Source organism: Squalius cephalus (assembly GCF_949319135.1).
Source record: "Squalius cephalus genome assembly, chromosome: 24".
NCBI classification, from domain to species: Eukaryota; Metazoa; Chordata; class Actinopteri; order Cypriniformes; family Leuciscidae; genus Squalius; species Squalius cephalus.
The window spans coordinates 7,674,569-7,695,703 of NC_137145.1; the positions used below are offsets into that span (position 1 = coordinate 7,674,569).

The following is a 21,135-nucleotide window of genomic DNA, read 5'->3' on the forward strand; positions in this document are numbered from 1 at the left end:
GAGCTCCATTGTGATGAGGCGCATTCCTTCTGGGCAAAAAAACCCCCCAGACTTTACGGACGTGAAGAAAGGAGCTGTCAGAACTTGTGGATCTTTCAATATGATATATTTTCTGCTTTATTAGTCAGAGTTAATATCTTTCAACACTCGAGAGAGCTGAAAGGACGGCTTTGTTCCCTATGCATACATTGTCAGAAATATTTCATCAAATGCTAATCTTTCGCGCTGAATTAGTTAAGGCCTTTCATTTTAGCGCTTTCAGATACACTTTTGACAGCGGCGCTTATGGCTTCTATAAATAAAAAATAAGCAAAATTCCCATATACACAAGCAGGATCTGGTCTTCCTCAAGTCTTCCGATGTTTAAAAAGCTAATAATTAGCATTTATGTCTACAATAACCGGCTTAAAGCTTTGCAACATCCCTCTATGCTGCCTGCAGAGAAACTGTCACTTTTACAATTTCTTCTCCAAAACAAAAAACAAGGAGAAACAAAAATTGTGTCAAGTCTTGTGTGTCTGTGGAGCGAAGTACGACATGTGCACAGACATCAGATCGCATGCATACACAACGGCTGTTTGGATAAAGAAAATAGGACAGCACATAGCGGATTTTCACATGTGAATAATTTATCCACACAGACAGGAAAACACAAGAAGCCCTCAGAACAGAATGCTGGTCGCAGGATTTGGAAGGGGAATGTGAGCTCGAGCCTGTCTGCCGCTAATTATGTTTGAACAGAAGCGCAGTCGGTGGAAGATTCACTCACGTTGGATGTCGATGGTGACCGTGGCCTCTTTGCCGTTGGGCGCCGCTTTGTTGGAGGCACGGCAGGTGATCCGCTGGCCGCTCTCGATGTTCGAGGCGGAGACGTGGAGCGTGCTCACCGTGCTTTCTCTTCTGCCATCTCGCAACAGCGTCTGCATGAAAACACAAACACTGTGAGCACTAAAATATCGCAGCACTTTGCAGATGGTCAATGATACTTCATACTTGCACAGTCGAAAAGAAAAAAGTATGAGCCAAACAACTCAAGATGGTCTGTATTTATGCTTCCTCTTGAGTGTAGGTCAAAGACAGACTTCCAAACTTGCAATCAGCTCCTCTCTGTTGGAGGTCTCTGAACAAACCATCTACCCAACAACCCTTGAGTCTCGAGCACCAAATCAGCATGTGTTTATGTGCAGATACAGCATTTTCAAAATGTTCGATTTTCTATCAGACTAGCTTTGTGCTGAAATCTTTATCAAGAGTTTTACACAGGAATCTTTCATTCGCGTAGAGGTTACACACTTCATATGTCAGTCACAAAGCAGCTTATTCACGGCGATATTACCTGCACTTTTGCGCTCTGGTATTCAAGCTATTATAGAGGAACCGTGTTTATTGCGGAAAGATTATTAAAAAATTGGTACAGATATTTGAAGGATATTGACTTCATCTAAAACACCCGTCTGCCTCACAGCTACAAGAGATTCTCTCTGAGAATTAATCAAATAACCCAATAAAGAGTGGAGCTCGATTCCTGGAGAAATATGAAAAATTCTAATCTCTCGTGCGTTTATCATCTGACATTTTTCTAAAAGGTAATTGTGTTATGATGAGACGAGGCTCTCCAGTCATTAGACTTTCAGTGTGTTCAGTTATAAATCAAAGTTTTAGACCAAAATCAAGTTAAACCCATAAATCCAACATACTGACATTTGAATATTTCACTGAATCTTGAGAGATGAGACAAAGCATTCTCAGACGTTTACCTGACATCAGTTGCGAAAACAGCAACATTTCCACTATGATACTTGTCAGAGATGATCACTACAGTGATCTTTACACAAATGCAAACTTTCAACTACTGTTCCTTTTACAGGTATTATAAAATGACATTATCACTCACTACCCTCCTCCCAGAAACACATAAATCATTTCAAACTATATCAAATATTATAAAAAAATGTATTACTAATGAAAAATAGAAACATGGATATATATCCATAAAAGATGTATAAGACATCTCCACTTATTTGATGTTTCTATTAGCAGCAACCAAAATAACAAAACAGCTACTGCACAAGCACTGTATGAGTGTGTGATTAAATGCATTATGGTTATTTTGTCAATGCTGTTGATTTTCTGTCTGACTGTGGTGACAATTCAATAGATGAAGCTGAAAATCAGTGTGAAACCATCCTGTAATCTCAATTCATCCTTAATCGTGTTGACACACTGAGTTGCATCAAGGAAAAACACACATTTACTGTGAAAACGGAAGAAGCAGGAGGTTGAACCAGCACCTCTGAACATGTTTAACAGATTAATCCAAAATAATTCCTCGGTACATTTCTCTGTTCCGTTATGCAGGCTGTTTTGTCCCAGCACTCAAGAATCAGTGGTTTACAAGACTCCTGTTTTCATTAAAAAAAAAAAATATATATATCCAGTTCATCTAATATCCAGTTTACACTGGAATGACTTTCGAGACGTGAATAGCTTTGTTTTTATCCGTCTCATGGAGGTACTTGATAATTTCAGAGGCATTTAAAAGAGTCTCCGAGAGTAGAGTCTCTGTAGAACAGATTTGAAAGCTGTACTTCTGTTGGAAAAAAGAGGTAACCTGTCTAGCTTGCTTGTGTCTAAATTAGGCCTGGTTAATTAATGAAGGGACTCTCTCTGGTGGGTGCTGAGGGGTTCGGCTTACTCAAAATGAGCAGATTACGCTCTCCAATCATAGTATGAGCGGCCCTTTAAACACATTTCCTTCTCTCTCAATTTCCTCCCTAAAGCCGACCAACTGAGCAAATTGCTGAGGAACACATTCATAATGGAGTGCTGGAATGTCTTTCCATTATGACATATTTAAAGCACTGCATTACAGCTTCACTTTGCCCCAAGGATTAAATTAAAAATTAGTACTCACTTGTCATTCATTTGACAGGGCTGAGAGTTTCGAGGACACGCAGTCAGGCGAAGTGCAGGATTTCATAAGAGACTCTTTTTTTTTTTTTTTTGACACGTGATATTGAAAATATCAATTGTAGGCAAAAAAGTACTGTCAGACACAGGCTGTCTCAAAAACCTATAGCAGGCTGTTCTCCTATACAGCATGTTTGTCGTAAAAGTGCTCGAGCATTCAAAATGAATGCATGTACATTTAAACTGAACCAAAACATTCAAGCCATCACAGGACGCATTTGAATAGACTGAATGCACAGACTGAATTTCACTTTGAAATGAAACACTCAAGATAGCATTTTTGGGCATCATAGAAGTACTTGAACATTCAAAATGGATCAAAATGTTTGAATGTCCAAATGTTTCAATGTTAAAATCTCTCTAAAATTAAAATTTGAGTGTTTTTGGCAATTATATAAGTGATCAAATGCTTGTATGGAATTCATTTAATTTGATCATTCAGTTTAAAATGAAACACCTGATACAGTGTACCTGATATGACACAGTGTTTTTGGGCGTCATATGCATGTTTGATTTGAATAAAAAAAAAATTGTGGGGGCATCACAGGAGTGTTTGAATGCATCTTGTGATTGTTTGAAATGATTCAAAAACATTTAAAACAGCTAGTTTTGACAAAGTGCACATTTGAACTGAATCAAAAAGTTTGAGAGATTTTTTGGGGCATCACAGGAGCATTTGAATGTTCAAAGATAAAAAAAATGTGGCCATTATACGCAAATTTGATCATTCAATTTGAAATGAAACATTCAAAACAGTGTTTTTGGGTATCACGTTTGAACTGAATCAAAATGTTTGAAACGGCATTTTTGGGAATCAGATGCACTTTTAAACGGAGTCAAAAATTTTCACAACACAAAATATTTGGGCATAATAGGTGAATTAGAACATTCAATTTGAAATTTAACAGATTTTCGAACATTAGGTGCATTCAGTCGAACATTTGAACACATATATGATGCCTAAAAATGATTTTGAAACACAGGCCATGGTTCCATCATGTTTCTGTATTGAGTTTTGTTGATACAAACACTGCCAGCAGCAGGGACCTGCCGTACCTTGGTGTACGCCGCACCGTTCAGGACCTCTCCGTTACGGATCCAGATGATGGAGGCGGCCGGTTTGGCATTGTCAGCATGGCAGGTGAGGTTTAGCGAGTCCCCTGCACGCAAGCTCACTACAGGTGCTCCGATTATCACAGGGTCATCAGGAGGAACTGGAAAAAAAAATCAGAGGGAAGTTTATCCTCTTGTATCACAAACAATGGCACATAGCAGAGAGAAAGAGAAAAATGGAAGGATGAGTCAAAAAACAGTTTGTGAATAGCACTGATTGCAGTTCTTTTTTTAAGCAGCACTGATCAGCCTGCTTCTCACTCAGATTCAGGTAAATTATTGATTGGGCACTCAGCTCATTAGAGAGCATATCTAGGGCAAGTCTAAATCAAAGGCAACAAGCAGCTGCTACATCCTGAGTGCTCCAGAGAGACAGCGATGGAGAGAGAGAGGGCAGTAAGACGTGAGAAGAGGAGGGACTATTTGAAGATGCCAGAACGGGCCGGCTAGGGGGTGGCTGTTGTTGGGGAAGGTCCCAGAGATGCTGACTTTATTAAGAAGGAAGCTGAGACCCCATTACTCATATCTTACTGATTAGACTTCAGCCAGCTTTTACTCTCGCTGAGATTTCTGGCCAATCAGACGGCACACACAAGTTTGAGCAACTGGGTACCTCAAGGCGCCATGGTAACAGCGAAGTTTAGGGTGCAAAGGGGACGTTCTGACCATGTTTCTCCTCTAAAGGGAAGTCTCTGAACGGTTATATGGAGGACGTTGGACATCTTCCCTTCAGATTTCTCTGTGTAGCATATAAGACCATGGAGATTTGGCCCTCGCGCTACACGACGATCTCAGAGCACGGAGTCCTGTGTGATTTGTTAGCTGGTATTTCTTCCCTGGAACCAATCAAGTCTCCCTCCGGCTTGAAAAATCATACGGTTCTCAGAAATAAATAGTTTTCCCCTTCTGCCTCTCTGTATAAAGGCCACAGCCACAACTAGTTGTCAGTGCAGTTTGGAGAAGGAGATTAGAGAAAGAGAGAGATAAAGAATGAGGAAAAACGAAAAGTAGGAAACTGTCATGACAGAAAGTAATTCTGTTTATGTGTTCAGCCACACAGGCAGCTCAAATATTATGAATACAAATTATTATAATTACAAATTATTTATATGATTTATATATATTTTGTATATATACATATTATGTAGACATTTATATACAGTACACAATAAATATACATTTCAGTTTAAAATGTTTTATTAAAGAAATGTTTAAAGAAATGCATTGAATTGACAAAAATATATTTTTGTAATGTTACAAATAAAAAATGTCTATTTCAAATAAATGCTGTTCCCTCTAACTTCTAACTTTTAATTAACTATTAATTAAACAATCCTGTATGTATCACGGTTTTCACAAAAATATTAAGCAGCACAGCTATTTTGAACATTCACAATAATATTAGAATGATTTCTGAAGGATCATGTGACTCTGAAGACTGGAGTAATGATGCTAAAAACTCAATTTACCATCACAGGAATAAATTACATTTTAAATGAAAAAAGTTATTTTAAACTTTAATATTATTCCACAAAATTACTGTTTATACTGTTTTTTTTTTCATCAAAGAAATATAGCCTTTATTTGATTTATTATGAGCATAAGAGACTTCTTTCAAAAACATATATTTTTAAAATCCTTACCGACCCCAAACTTTTGAACAGTGTATATGGATGGATGATGGATGGATTACAAATATTAGATAGATAGATAGATAGATAGATAGATAGATAGATAGATAGATAGATAGATAGATAGATAGATAGATAGATAGATAGATAGATAGATAATAGTGATTCTTCCTTAATACTAAAACAGACATAGAAAACTGGAATGAAATCTCTTTGCCACATTTAAATTAGTGATAGAGAATTCAAAGTACTTCCATCCACTCAGAATCCACTCTCATTTCCAGGAGCAATTAAAGTCTGTGTCATATTCCTTTCCCCATCTGGACATCAAAGCCATCCTTAACAGCTTGTTTTAACGCCTAAGTGCTTTGCCTGTTTAGAGCAAACTCATTCGTTTTTTTTACAAACATAGCTTACAATTGCATGCTGGGATTGTTTTCCGGGACTGATAGACCAGAGGCTAAGTGTATGCAAATGAGCACAACAGTTAAGTCAATCAGTCTGTCTGCTCAAGCTTCAGTTATTGATGGGGTTGAATTAGAGAGCGAGAGAGAGACTCCAAAGCTGGCACTGCAGTCCAACATTCAAGTCCTAGAATTCCAGAAAGCTAAGTGCCAATATATTATGGTGTGAATTCACACACTGGCATTTCCAAGTAGCTTTGGATAGCATCCCATGACTCTCAACGTGGCATGGATCCCAGATTGTCCATGCTCTCCTTTTGAGCGGCAAAAACTGGCATGACCATGTTAAACCTTCTTGTGACCGCCATGTTTGCAAATATGCCCTGCTGCGACGCTTTCAAAGCTAAAGCCTTAACGCGGCCAATCATCTTCTTTGTGTTGAGCAGGTCAACACGATGGATTAATCATACAGCCGTAATTGTTGTTCAGACTGGGGAGAAACTCTCACATGGAGCCTAACGAACAGCCAGGACCGAATTACTTCTGTCTCTGCCCTCTTGATACACCAGGCCCTTGAGACACCTCGAGTCATTCAGCATGTGGAAGGAGAAAAATGGAGCAATTTCATTTTGGAAACAAGAGAGAAGGGGCATTCTGGGAAATGTGACCTATTTTGTAATGTACCTGGATTTGGTCTTACATCTGGAGATGTCTCTCTCTCCCTTCTCGTTCCCTCTCTCCATCTTTCTCTCGCAGGAATTGGTAGCACGGTGGATTAATCACTTTCATCCTGAGTTTAGTTGCTGTACCACACAGCCTTTAGCAATTATCCCGTCTTCTTTTTTTTTTCAGGTGTATTAACTAAAAATACTCACGGAGTTTCACGATAAAGACCCTTTAAACAGAAGCAGATGTGATCTTTACACCAGTAAACACATTTCTTTGCATTTAAGCATCTGAAGTGAAATAGTCTTCAGTGTTGTTTGAAACTGTGCTCATGTTGATCAGATAATGATGCGCGCTGTTTCACCTTAAAAACTTTTGAAAGTTCCTGCTGAAGGCCTGTTTGTTAGAAAAGGGGGCACTTAGACTCGAATGAACTGTAGGAAATCCAATTAAAATCGAATAAAGAATGTGAAATAACATTTTAAAAAGTTAAAATGTTAACACAAGGGCAGTAAATGTTAAATCAACAACAAAAAAATGACAGTGGGGTACAGGGATAATATATATATAATGTTGACTAAACTGCACAATGGCCAAACAGCCTTGCAACACTCAACTGTCTGTCTGTTTTTAATAGAAATCATTGTCTTACATCCTCCTGTCAGCTTATCAATGCGAGAACATTCAACCGACCGACCTTGTGCCTGTTTTTCAATTGCAACCAGTCTGCTCTGTTTAAAGGAAACAGCCTCAAGTGAGACTTTTCAGATACACAGTTGTTCACAAATATCTGTGAAGAAAACAAAATGTTGTATTGCAGGTCTCTGCAGATGCAGATTTATTTCTAACTAGATTTTCTTAATTTCAGTTAACACTAATACTGTCATTTCACACATTAATTGTCATTTCTTAATGCCATGTATTGAGATAAATCTATTGAGGCGATGAATTTTTAAGTTCAATTAAGCTTTAGGTTCAGCGTGTTTGTTCTTCGCTTATGACATGAATAGTGAGTATAAATAAATAAATAGATGTCAGCTTGATGAGCTTTAACTACAGGGTGCCATTATTGACACAAGTGCTGAATTGAGAGCGAACGATTTATCCCACTCCTTCTGCTCGAGGTCTCTTTAAAACATCTTTGGGAGGGAAGGCATGTCACTGAGATGCCTGATGCTTAGAAACAGGAGTAATCTTGCGAGGACAACGCACCCCCACCTAACCCCCCCAACAACAACACAGTAGCATGTACAGAGATAACATGCATGGACAAGTAGCCCACACAGAGAGCCCTTTGGCCTGAACAGGCCAGTGAACAGCAGCGCTCGGCTCTAATCAGAACTCCGTGTCCCGCTCCACATGCCCTGTGGGAGCTCTACAGAACAGGAGGAGCCTGTCACAGTGCAATTTTACTTTCCTGTTACTCTCTATGATATTGTAATGTGATCTTAATTTCATTCAGATGGCATTTGGATTCAGTTTAGTTGTTTAGACACTGATATGTATAATATTGATGAATGGACAGCTTTTAAAACAAATCCTTTTTGAATATGTAAAATTTTAGAGATGTAGTAAAGTTGTCCACATGTTTAATATTGCATACCCAGACTTAAAATCAAAGTGCCTTTAAGACAAGTCATTTCACTCGGCGGCCATCTTTGAAACGCGTCTCGGGCATGCAAGTGCAGCTCCTATCTCTTTGAAAGGGGAAACATCAAATTCTACAAGTTTGCCAAGCTAATGATTAAATTCCATATTTGAAATCACCACTGAAATCTGACTACAACTGTCTCATAAATTTGGTTTCTAAACGCTCGAATCATGACAGAAAACTAAAATTTTCAGGCTGGTCAAGCTAATGCGCATGCGCAGTGGATTTAAAAAAAAACAACAACTTATGAATGGTAGTGAAAAGTAGTTACAGAAAAAGTTTTGGTTTCACGACTTCATTCATTCAGAGACAAAACAGGCTTTATAAATAAATCACTGATAGACTCACTCATAAATACAATGAATATAGCTGTGTGAATATAGCAAGTGATTCTTTATGAGTGAGCCAATAAATCAATGATTCACTCATAAATGCAGAGTCCTTTCTGTAATCTGTGTTTATGAACAAACTGGATAAGTGTATGATTCAATGATTCATTCACAAAGAGATTCACTTCTTTAATGAATTAGTGCTTTTGAGTGAATTATTCAAATGACTCACACATAACAGAGTCACCTGTCGCCACCTACTAGCGTAATGATGTAACTTGCAGAAAGAGTCACTGCAGAATTTTCACGTAGGCCTACAGACCTTTCCATAAATTCTTTGATGGCCAATTTCATTTCATTTACTCCCCAAATCCTATTGTTACTATTGTTACCTAACATTTAGCATTTTGCAAGTTAATTTGCATATATCTCAGCTGCAGATGAAAGTTTTGCACCTATGTCACATTAGTGAGAATTTGTATTCTGCTGTGACACAGAAGCATGAAATACCTGTCTGTGAATTCACATTTCTCTGAGATGCAGATGTTGCAGCATGCCTGCTTCCTATTCAACAAAGTGTGACGTTCAAATGGAGGACCAGCTGTTGCAAACTTCATTTTAAAAATTCATAACACTAACTGCACTTGCAGACTGAGGTGATAATTCTTGCATTTAAAAGCAAGAGAACTTTGTAGTGGGGGGAAAAACAGTGAACAATGGCATTTGGCTGTTATTCAGGTCGAGACCTGTATCTGTGAACTCTGCATTTTCAATTTCATCACCTCGTTGTTTGCTTTCTCTTTTCTCAATCTGGCTGCGATGTGACTTTTCGCGGCCAACGCTGGTGCTGACATTAACATGAGGAGACGGGGAGCATATTTGGTCAGATCTGGGCGAGTTAGCTTGCTGTGCAAGGGTGAAAAAAAAAAAAAAGGAAAAAGACAATAGCACATCTTTTCGCCGCCTTTCCATTCTAGTTTTCAAAGAATCAAGTGATGATCCCTGGCTGGTGTCTTATCCACGAAGAGGAGGAACAGGACAGCCTCTTTGCTTTGAAAGACTACAAGTAATTGCCGTCTCCTCTCATTAGGACCGATGTTTGTCTCCCTCTGGGACAGGTTAACGTGGCTTGTTCAACACGCTCTTAAGGCAGAGGATAACATCTTGAACAAAGCTTTAATCCACTAGCTTTTCTCCCACTACTAGTCTGAGAAGTCCACATTTAGACCTAATTAATGTGACATGACTGCAAAATTTGATTTCAAGTTAAAGATTCCATAACACCAAAATGAGAGTTTTGGCTTTTAGTCCATCTACACTACTACTATAAATTGCATTTATTTGAATACAGTAAAAATACCATTATATTTAGAAATATTAATGCATTTTCAAAATACATATAATATTAAAATATAATAAGTGTAATAATATATTTTAAATTTAATTTATTTCTGCGATGCCAAAGCTGCATATTCAGCAGCCATTACTTCAGTCTGTCACATGATCCTTCAGAAATCATTATAATATGCTGATTTGCTGCTCAAGAAACATTTCTTATTATTATCAATGTTGAAAACATATGTGCTGCTTTTTTGTAGAACGTGATACATTTATTTCAAAGTTCAAAAGAAAAGCATTTATTTGCAATCTTTTGTAACTTCTTTTGTAAAGCATTTATTTGCTATCTTTTGTAACATAATAAAAGTTTTTACTTTCATTTTTGATACATGTATTGCATCCTTGCTGAATAAAAAGTTTTTAATTCTTACTGACCCTAAACTTTTGAACAGCATGCATATTTGTTCATGTATGCAAGTATGGGATTGAATTAAAGTTTTACAAACCAAAATAAAGATGAAGAGAAAGAATGCAATAATTTACTTAATTTACAATAGCAAACATTGTTACCGAATACAATAATTGAAGTATAGAATAATTAGTTTCACAAACAATTTAACAATTTAAACATCTGCAAAAAGATCATTACTATAACCGACCGAGTGCTTGTGGTGTGAACAGCTCCGCTGTTTTGACACGCTATTCTTTTAAACTGTAGAAACGATAAAATGTTGCTACCGTGTCATTGTGTTTCGTGGTCTGGTTGGAATTATATTTGTGGACCCCTCATAGACACAACAAGTTATTTTCAAACTTTGAAATAACCAATTAATTGTTTCTAATAAGACTAGGAAAAGTAAATCGACTTTAAGAGAGCTTGACACATTGAATGAACTGTACTTTTGTTCCACATTGCCAGTTTTCATTCGCATTCAATCGCGTCAAGAAGGAAAGAAAGCCTCTAATTAAGTCTGAAAGCAGCCAAATTGCACAAGCCTCTTTAACTCTGAAGACAATGAGCAGAACAAATGCTGAGAGCTTACAGAAACACTGCAGTGGCTCTTTTTAAACAATAGTGACCTTTGGAAGTGGCTCGGGTTTCTCTCCATGGTTCACTGAGTTGCTGCGCCGCGGCTCTCGCTCTCTCTCCAGCTCCTGGGCTTGGCTTTAGGGGAATTCCTTGGATCTAATTAGCCTCAGGGGTCCTTCTTCAGCAATGTGTACCAACCCCATCTCATGTCTTATTCAGTAGCCTGGCCACCACAAAGCAAACTGGGTTACCCCACAACTCTCCTACGGATACTCAAAGTTCAAATGTCACTCCGACAGGTCAGCCGCCCTCCCGCTGCCGAGTGTGTGCTGGTGTAATTGCAAAAGCGCACGTCCGAAACAGAGACTGATTGTTCGAGAGCCTTATTGCGAAGCAGTGCCACTTGGAAGAAAATAAAAGAAAGTGTGAATATATATATATATATACTAGTAACTAGTACTAGCCACTTTGGCAGGTTAAATTTTATATAATAGCCTATATACTTTTTTCAACTGTAGTCAAATAATAAACTAAGTACAATGTAGTGTTGTCAAAAATAGATTTTTCAATACATATCGATACTGAAATATCTGAAACGCTTTCCAATACTCATTTCCCGCAGTATATACTGTAGGTGCGCTTTATCGCACTCTCATCTCTCTGACAGCGAACTGACACAAAACTGACACATAATTTGCTCCGGATGAATATTGTTTGTGTTAGAGGGTTTTAATTTCGGGATTGCACATATTGCACAGAATTTTACTCATTCCTGCAGACACCCAAAGTGCGCGCACATAAAGCCGCTTCTCACTATTATTGAGGGGTTTTTTCTCCTCTGCTTTTTGCGCTTAAACAGTCATATACACACAAAACAATGACAAGCACAGTCAGTTATGTTGTAAGTGAATGTAAACAGTTGAGAAAGAAAACGCATGTGTAACAGTATAATGGATCCGTGCGTCAGGTCTTAAAGTGACAGCAGCCTAACATACCTGCCGGCAAATTATGAGATAATATAAAAAATATCTGGAAGTTTTTCCCCATGGTATTGATTTGATTGATCAAAATTGTGGCCAGTGAAAATGCTGAGTGGCTAGTAACTTTGAAAAACCAGTTCAAGCACAATATCAAGCCCTGTATACATACACACACACATTTAGGGGCCGATACTCACTGGCGCAGCATGATTTGAGACCCAGCCATATTAATGCATTGCAATGGAGCCCTGGACTTATGCCCAAACACAGTGCTTCAAAGTCAGGAAAAAGCCTCCACAGACATTTTTTCTCGGTAAGTGACAAAGACAGGTTTGAGGCTTCACAGGCGAGGGATCCAATCATGTTACAAAGACCACTCTGAATCTCATCTGCCAGGAGGGAGATAGAGAGAGTGAACGAAAGAAACGCCACGTCTGATTGTGGTCATGCGCTGTCGTCCCCCCCGGGAGGGAAGTGACAGGGGATTGACGATGACGGAGTCCCTACATGAGGTTCATTACCTCGCTCAGGAGCCGCTTGCGGTTTTGTATGCAACTTTTCAGAAGTAAGCCAGTTTGTGTGGGATTACATGTCAGGCTAATGGCTCTGCCCTGGGGAGCATGATGATTTGTCTCTGCTGCCACAGGACCAGCAAAAAATAAAAACAAATGAGCGGCCTCTCATCTATAATTAATCATTTTAATGGACCTAGAATTGCCGGCATTGTCGCTCGGCTTTAAGCGTCTAGACTCAGATTACTGGTTTAAAAAGCTGTTACTTCGAGGCCGGTGTAATGAACTTATTCCTCTGGAATATATCATAGTTTTAACAAAGGAAGGAAAGAAATCGATAATGATAATCAGGCCGAGCCAGGCTGCCCGGGAGCTAAGCTGACGCAATGCATTTGTGTCAGGGCCTCTATTGATCGCAAACATATCTAATGTGTCTTATTAAAGCTGATTAGCCCTGATTTCAGAATATCACACATTTATCTGACTAGGAGATTGACTTTGTTCTTGTCTACATTCACAGTATTGCAGAGGCGGTACTTTTTCATGCTTTCTCCTTCTCAGTGGCTCGCTTTCTTTACTCTTTTACTGCTCGAGTGCTTATTCTAGTTAAAGTATGTATCGATTTGTCTGATTGTCCATCGGTTCATCCATCAATCCATCTATCCTCACTCATACAAAAAAAATGGTCCAATTAGAAAAGAGAACCAAAAAGTGAACCACCTAACTTGCTTGTAATTTAACATTCTATCTATCTATATCTCTATATATCTATATATCTATCTATCTATCCGTCCGTCCGTCTTTCTATCCATCTCTTTTTTGGAAGGTTCTGGTAGGTGACACTGACCCAGAACAGTGAGCCGAGCAGGTCGAGATCTGCTAGCAGCCTGGATGGCTTGACACTCAAAGCTGCCGTCATCAATCAATTCCGTCCTCTGGATCAGTAGGTGATATTCTCCTTTGCTGTGGTCCCCAATCACATCATAGCGTGGATAACCTGAAACACAAGGTATTAGGTTTAACATTAAACAATCAAACATAAAAAGCAATGTGAAATATCCAGTTTGAATTTTGTAGCGTTTTAATCTTTGTACTAGTATTGTTAAATTCTATGAAAGTTGCAGGAATGGGTAAAATATTACAATCATACAAAAAGACCAATAGTTTACTGCACGGGACGGGACTCATTCTGAGTTGGCCTTGAATTATCTCCAGCCATGTTTACTTCAGTCATGAAAAGAAAAACATTACAAAATACACTCTGTGGTATGACTGAATTAAACTTTGCAACATGAACACATAACACCTTGACTTCCGACATAGAGTGTACACAAAACCATTTAGTAAAAGTTGACATCTAGAAAGCAGGGTGTTTTTTTTTTTTTTTAAATAAATTAATACTTTTATTCAGCAAGGATGCATTAAATTGATCAAAATACATTTAGAATTTTTTTTTCTTCTAATTAATGCTGTTCTTTTAATGCTTTCCTTTCATCAAAGAATCCTGATGATCACGGTTTCCACAAAAAAATAGTAAGCAGCACACCTGTTTTCAAAATTGATAAGAAATATTTCTTGAGCAGCAAATCAGCATATTAGAATTATTTCTGAAGGATCATGTGACACTGAAGACTGGAGTAATGATGCAGAAAATTCAGCTTCATCACAGGAATAAATTAAAATTTTAAATATACCAAAATAGAAAACAGTTATTTTAAATTGCTATAATATTTTACTGCATTTTCGATCAAATAAATTCAGCCTTGTTTAGCATAAGAGACTTCTTTCAAACAACGGTATTACAACTCAGTCATGAAAAGAAAATGTATGTAATTTGCAGAAATGTGTATTTTCACGATATTTATTCAAAACTGCAGAAATAATAATTATATATTATATCTTTTCTGATGATGTAAAGCTAAAAAAAGGTATACGTGGCCTTCCGGGTAAAAAAAAAATGCAACAAAAGTGTAGAATGTGGCATCTTCAATAAATGATGAATGGTGCCTTTGTAGCTTGGAAAAACTGGAACAACAAAATTGCTACATGATACTCTACTCAAGACAGATGTCTCATTTTTAGTTAATCTCCTCATATCAGCAAACAGATCGCTGCCCCGAGCACGTTTAAATCCGAACATGATCTTGTAAACAGTTATCATGGCGTGTCTCTGAAACCCTGGTGATCCTTTATATTAAAGACTGTTTGGTTGTCCTGTGCTATCTGGTAATAAGCCTGTATTAGGAATCGATAGTGTCATTACTGCCTTCAGGTTTCCTGCCACTGGATCTTCTTTTGCCTTTTATTTAAGAGCTGTTTTCATTAGGGATTATTGAGGCATACAGGCGCCTCAATAAAGCTCTGATGAATTCCCCAATATGCTTGACTGGATGGCTTCAGACAATGGCTGTCAATTAGAAGAAACAATGTGAAATGACCCTATTAAAGGTAATGAATCCCACCGAAATGGATTTGGCTTCATGTTGGATCAATAGCAGCTGTGATAGAGAGCTGGGACATGGATTTATCACAATGTGGGCATCTCACTGACACTCCAATGGATGGAGGCACGCTTGAAACTTGGCTGAAAGCAGGCAGATCAAAGCTTGGAGCAAGCATACGCGAAAGCTGAAGGGGGAAAGATACACGGAGAGGCATCCTAATCAAGCATTAGGTTAGCTTCAGTCTCTCTGACACAAAATCTGTAACTTCTCAAGCTTTGAGGACACTCGCCCTGAAAAAATATAGATATCTATGTCATACTGATCGCAGGATGTGTCATTTCATCAGTGTGAAACTGCAGGTGATAAAACATAAGACAGATTTAATGAAAACCTGCGAACAACTTGTAAAATCCACGATTGAAACAATCAGCAGATTCAGAGCTGCTCTGAACGCTGATATCCATTCATGTCGGGGCTCTAGTTCATTTTAGTTCATTTTACACTTTAGCGAGTGATGTTTTCGTATCCACTTTGAAGGGAGACTTTGTCCGGTTGCCACTGATGGTTAAGTATCACAGCTCTGTACTCGATTATACCACGGTACAATGATATCCAGGAGTCCCTGGACACTAATAAAAGCTCGGAGAAAGACAGACGCAGTGGAAAGGAAAGAAAAGCCCTGAGAGGATCAATTAAAGAGCTCTGTCCATGACTAAACGCTGCCTGGAGCCATGGCTAAAAATGACTAACTTCTGGAGAAACCCATGTCCGAAATGGAGATCCTTTCTTGGTAAAGTATATAGTTTAAAATCACACATCACGAGAGGGCTAAATGAAACCGCAGCTAAAGGCTCAATTTTCAGATATCAATTGCTCGTTTCTTGAAGTGCGTACATGAACGCAATCAGCAACTATTGTTAGCGATAATGACCCCTTGATCCAGCAATTATGTGTAACGTTAGCTAAATGGGATCTGATCGCTGTACTTTGAGTTAGATATGAGAATAAATCGATGAATTATGCTTCGCTAGCCAATAAATATTTCAAAGAGCTAACAAGTTCAACTTCAAGTGAGCTGAAGCAAATTTGGAAGTGACATTCAGCAAATGAAAGCTTTAGGGACAAATGTGCAATGAATTTGAATTAGACCAAAGTTTGTTTGGCATTTTGTTTTTAATCTGACAGTTCATTGCAAATAAAACAGTCAGTAAATGTGGCGCACTGAAGAAAGCGAGTCCGGTAATCATATCTGATTTGTTTATGATTTACAAAGCAACCCTATCTGATTTTGCAAACCTAAGCCTAAAGATTGTCCTTGCATAAGGGAGAAGTTTTGAGAACATTTCAATCCGTTCGAAACAAATTCATTTGTAAAGCGTGCGAATGTAAAACAGCTGCACTTGCGGCACGTCTCTCTGGGGTTCTGCGGATGATGAAGTGTTTGCCTTAATTAATGATAGAAATGCAATTAATTCTCGATTGTTGCTTTGCTTTGCTCAGTCTGACAGTAATTCTGACAGGAACTTTCTGAAACAAACAGGGAAACCTTCACAAAAAAACAAGAAAAAGTTAGTGGGGGAAGCTTCTTGGTAATGTCAGGGGAAGCATTCACAACCTGACAGAATGGGCTGTTGTCCTTGTATTATAGTGCCTATTATAGTGCTATAGTGTATTATAGTGCCTAACTGAAGAAAAGACTAGACAAAAAAATTTCTGAGATATTCAGCTTCTCTGTAATGATACAGACTGATCCAGCAGAGGCACGTGGCTGTTTTGCTCAGCAAATGTCTTGACTTCAGGTTTCAGTCTGCAAAACTTACACTGCAAAGCAGAGCAAAGATTACAGTTTTATTATAAAATATAATGTACATAATGTGTATGTACAAAGTACAACAATGCTGTTGATAAAAAGGACTGGTTTTAATATATTAATATTTAGATAAATATATATTTCAAATCAAAAATTATGTTTAGTCAATATTGACAAGAAAAAGTTTGGGGTCGGTATTTAAAAAAAAAAAAGCAATTAATACTTTTATTTAGCAAGGATCCATTAAGTTGATCAAAAGTGACAGTACACTGTAAAAAATATTTTCATGATTTGTTATCACAACTTTTAATCTTTTGTCAAATCAACTTAGATAATTAATGTGGTTCAGATAACATATATTTTGAAGTTCTATTTATTAAACCATAATCTTTTGTCAAATCAACTTAGATAATGTTGTTCAGATAACATATATTTTGAGTTTCTATTTATTAAACCAATCTCTTTGTTGCATTAACTCAATTTTTTTATTTCAATGAACTCAAAATTTTAAGGCAACCAGGTAACTTACATTTTTAAGTTAAACCTTTAACTTAAAAATGTAAGTTACCTGGTTGCCTTAAAATTTTGAGTTCATTGAAATTAAAAAATTGAGTTAATGCAACAAAGAGATTGGTTTAATAAATAGAAACTCAAAATATATGTTATCTGAACAACATTATCTAAGTTGATTTGACAAAAGATTATGGTTTAATAAATAGAACTTCAAAATATATGTTATCTGAACCACATTAATTATCTAAGTTGTTTTGACAAAAGATTAAAAGTTAAGATAACAAATCATGAAAATATTTTTTTACAGTGTAGATATATATGTATGTATATATATGTATATATATATATATATATGTGTGTGTGTGTGTGTGTGTGTGTGTGTGTGTGTGTGTGTGTGTGTGTGTGTGTGTGTGTGTGTGTGTGTGTGTGTGTGTGTGAGAGTGTGTGTATTTTCAAATAATGGCTGTTCTTTTGAACTTTCTATTTATCACAGAGTCTGGAAAAAAAAAATCATCACACACACACACACACACACACACACACACACACACACACACACACACACACACACACACACACACACACACACACACACACACACACACACACACACACACACACACACACACACACACACACACACACACACATTCTACAGACCCCAAGCTTTTGAACATTTACAAAAATGTTTCTTCCTCCTTAACAGATATTGCATTCATATCAAGCTCTAAATGACTTGAGACATCACTTGGAAAATTTGAAAGCCAAGTTTTTCCCCTACAATGAGAGAGCATGAGATCAAAAAAGATTGTAGTGTATAATTGATAAGACTTTAAAAGCCCACTGAAGTGCCTTGAAACACGCAGCATTATTCGATGTGTTGAAGTAATTTCCACTGAAACAGGAAGACCGGGGCGGGACTTATTGAACCGCTCCTCCCCTTTTTTAAATAGCCAAAAGCGTTTGGTTCATATCACAGCTTGGCCAGAGCCGTTGAACTCGGTAAAGCCGCAGTTTCCTCCTAATCTACTCTATATAGCTTTACAATATATGTGCAGAATTCAAATGGGTCTGATACGTTTTCTGGTCTGCACATATGATCCGCTCTGTGTATCGTGTCTCTGGACCGGAGCAGACTATGTGTGCCCCCAACTAGACTTCATTCGCCCCATTGGAAAGCATATTTACATTATCTGAATCATTCCCCATCCTCTATATAGTGCACTATAGTGCCATTCACAATGTAGAAAATAGTAAATGTGTGAACAAGTGACCAAATTTAGCAGCAGCTTCAGCGTCAATTTATAATGTATTTATGATGTCATCAAAATCACTGATCCATATTGGCAGAAGTGAGAGATTGTTGAATGCTCATGTCTTCTAAATGCTAATTTTGTCATTTTTTGGAGCACACTAGTTTATAGATAACAGTAAGGCTAACATATTAATTCTAAAAGCCAAAAAACTTCAATTTTGATTTTAAGTCTAGACTTTATAGCCACTGATTGCAGGCTACTTTATATATTTTTAATTGCAACTAAGTTATTATATTAAATCCTAAATTAACTGCAATTATGTAATCATCCAATTGCACACATGTGGACGACCATCTACAGTGGCAACTGATAAATAAAGAAATAAGGCATGAGAGGTAGAGTAATTTCACAGCAGGTTAGGCTGCAAAACAGACCGCAGCAAAATCTCTTACCTGACAGGTCTCGGTTGACCCCTAGAGCGAGGCCGTCTTTGACCCACAGCACCATGCCATGATATCCAGTGATGGAGCACGGCAGGGTCACGGGTTGCCCGGCTACTACCACCAGGTCATGGGGCTGCTGGATAAACACAACACAGCTTCCTAAAACAGAGAGGAAAGAGAGAAAGAATGAGCAAGAGAGGTCACAATTATAAATCATCAAATACAATTTGTCAGAGCTCACTGCCCCTGCCAGAGGACTTACAAAAAACAGCCTTTTACTTGAGGATCATTATTATGGCTCTAGTAAATCTACTCCAACCCCCCCAAAACTTACTTTGAAGAGTAAATCTATAAATTTCAACTTTATGTCACTGGAATCCTTAATAAAGTGCACTGACACACAGAAGCATGAGTAGGTGCCTCACAGTTAGTAAAGCTGAACATGACACTGCTGAGATCCACAAGACTGCAGCATCTGCACCATAAATCAGCTCGCGGCTCGCAGCCGAAGCTCCTCAAACTCTGCTCTCACTCTTAGAAACTCTTAGCAGGCAAAATAACTTCCCTGACGTCAAACTCCGCCAGTGCCGGATGACAGGCTCAGTGGTGCTTTGGAACGGACGCTCGCAGACGGCTGTTCACCTTGAAGTCTAATAGAATGAGCTACAAATGAAAAAGTGCCCTGAAGGAAAGCAGTCTTCAATACGGGAGGTGAAAAGTACGTGTTACCTTTCTCATTAAATTGCAGAGAGAGAGACAGACTGAGTTATTTTTTGCCATTCAGGAAAGCGGATAACAGCGTCAATAGAAAGCGAATTTGTATTTCTCTGAGAATATATTCACAGAAGATTCTCTGAGAAAAAAACATCTTGCCCTTTCAAGTCTCTTTCCCTCACCTTTTTTGGTCTTTTAATGTGAAAACAGTTGACACATCAGAGAAACGGAGGAGCCTTGTGCGTCTCCCGAGACCACTTTGGTCGATTTTTGTCTTAAATTCAATAAAGTGCAGCTCTGCGAGGTGCATCTTTCATAAATAACGCTTGGCCTTCCACTGATGTGGCAGGACTTCTGCGGGACAGCGCTGTAACACAGCCGAGATGCCAAGCTTATTGCTCTCTCTGTATGCTGCGGCCTAATTTTGCTGTTTAATGTTAACACCAATTCTCACACATGATCTTAGTTCTGTTAAAGTCTATAAAAAACCATTAAAGCTTAGAATTAAACTTCTTTTGTTTGTCGAAACATGTTGAAGATGATGAAAGGTGTTCATAGCACAGCCCACAGGATCTTTGCACTTTAATAATGAAGTTTTCAGTTGTTTGTCATTTAAATAGCACCTTTGCTTCTGAGGTTTTACCTAATAATACTTGTGAGCAATACATACTTGTTTACACCTGGTATTAAGATGAGTTTTGGTCGATCGGATCACAAGTCCTGATTTCTTCAAGGGGAGGGTCTATGGGTGGGTAAATGTATATACTTTTTCAGATCTTTCAATCTAATGGAAACAATAGACTCACGTAATTTACATATGAACGCGACAGTAAAAAAATGTATACATTTCTTTAAAAAAATATATATTAAAATGAAAAACTAAAAAAAATACAAAAAATACAAAACAATATTTAACAATATTACTGTTTTTACTGTATTTTTGAACACATATATGCAGCAGTGCTGAGAATAAGAGACTCATTTCAGAAACATCAAATAATATTAATGACCCCAAACTTTTGAACGGTAGTGTAACTGCAATCTGGGAAATAAAAAAAAAATAATTGCTGTTATTTTGTATTTAATTTGGTCATTTTAGTGAAGATTTTCACATACAATACTCACTATATTTCGTGAGTAAAACCAATATGCTTGTTGTATTCTAGTTGAGAACTTTCGAAAGACTTAAGCCGCTTTTCCGCCGTCTGGCCAAAACGTTCTCGTTGCTTAACCATTTTATTCATTTTATTCTGGCCCAGCTTTCGAAAGTAGTGTAGACGACAGGCGTAGCCGTAGCAAAAGTTAAGCGTTTTAAAACGAAAACGCACTTG

General features: G+C 37.8%; 1 protein-coding gene across 1 annotated transcript in view; it reads right to left on the bottom strand.

Moving 5' to 3' along the window:
* Nucleotides 1-21,135, bottom strand: part of kirrel3a (kirre like nephrin family adhesion molecule 3a) — a 131,618-nt gene that overhangs the window by 35,185 nt on the left and 75,298 nt on the right. The window contains exons 2-5 of the mRNA XM_079862005.1: nt 19,100-19,249; nt 13,472-13,621; nt 4,027-4,184; nt 770-920 (exon numbers count right to left, since the gene is read on the bottom strand). Coding sequence (XP_079718131.1) covers nt 770-920; nt 4,027-4,184; nt 13,472-13,621; nt 19,100-19,249 — 609 coding nt within the window. The remainder of the gene's footprint in view (nt 1-769; nt 921-4,026; nt 4,185-13,471; nt 13,622-19,099; nt 19,250-21,135) is intronic.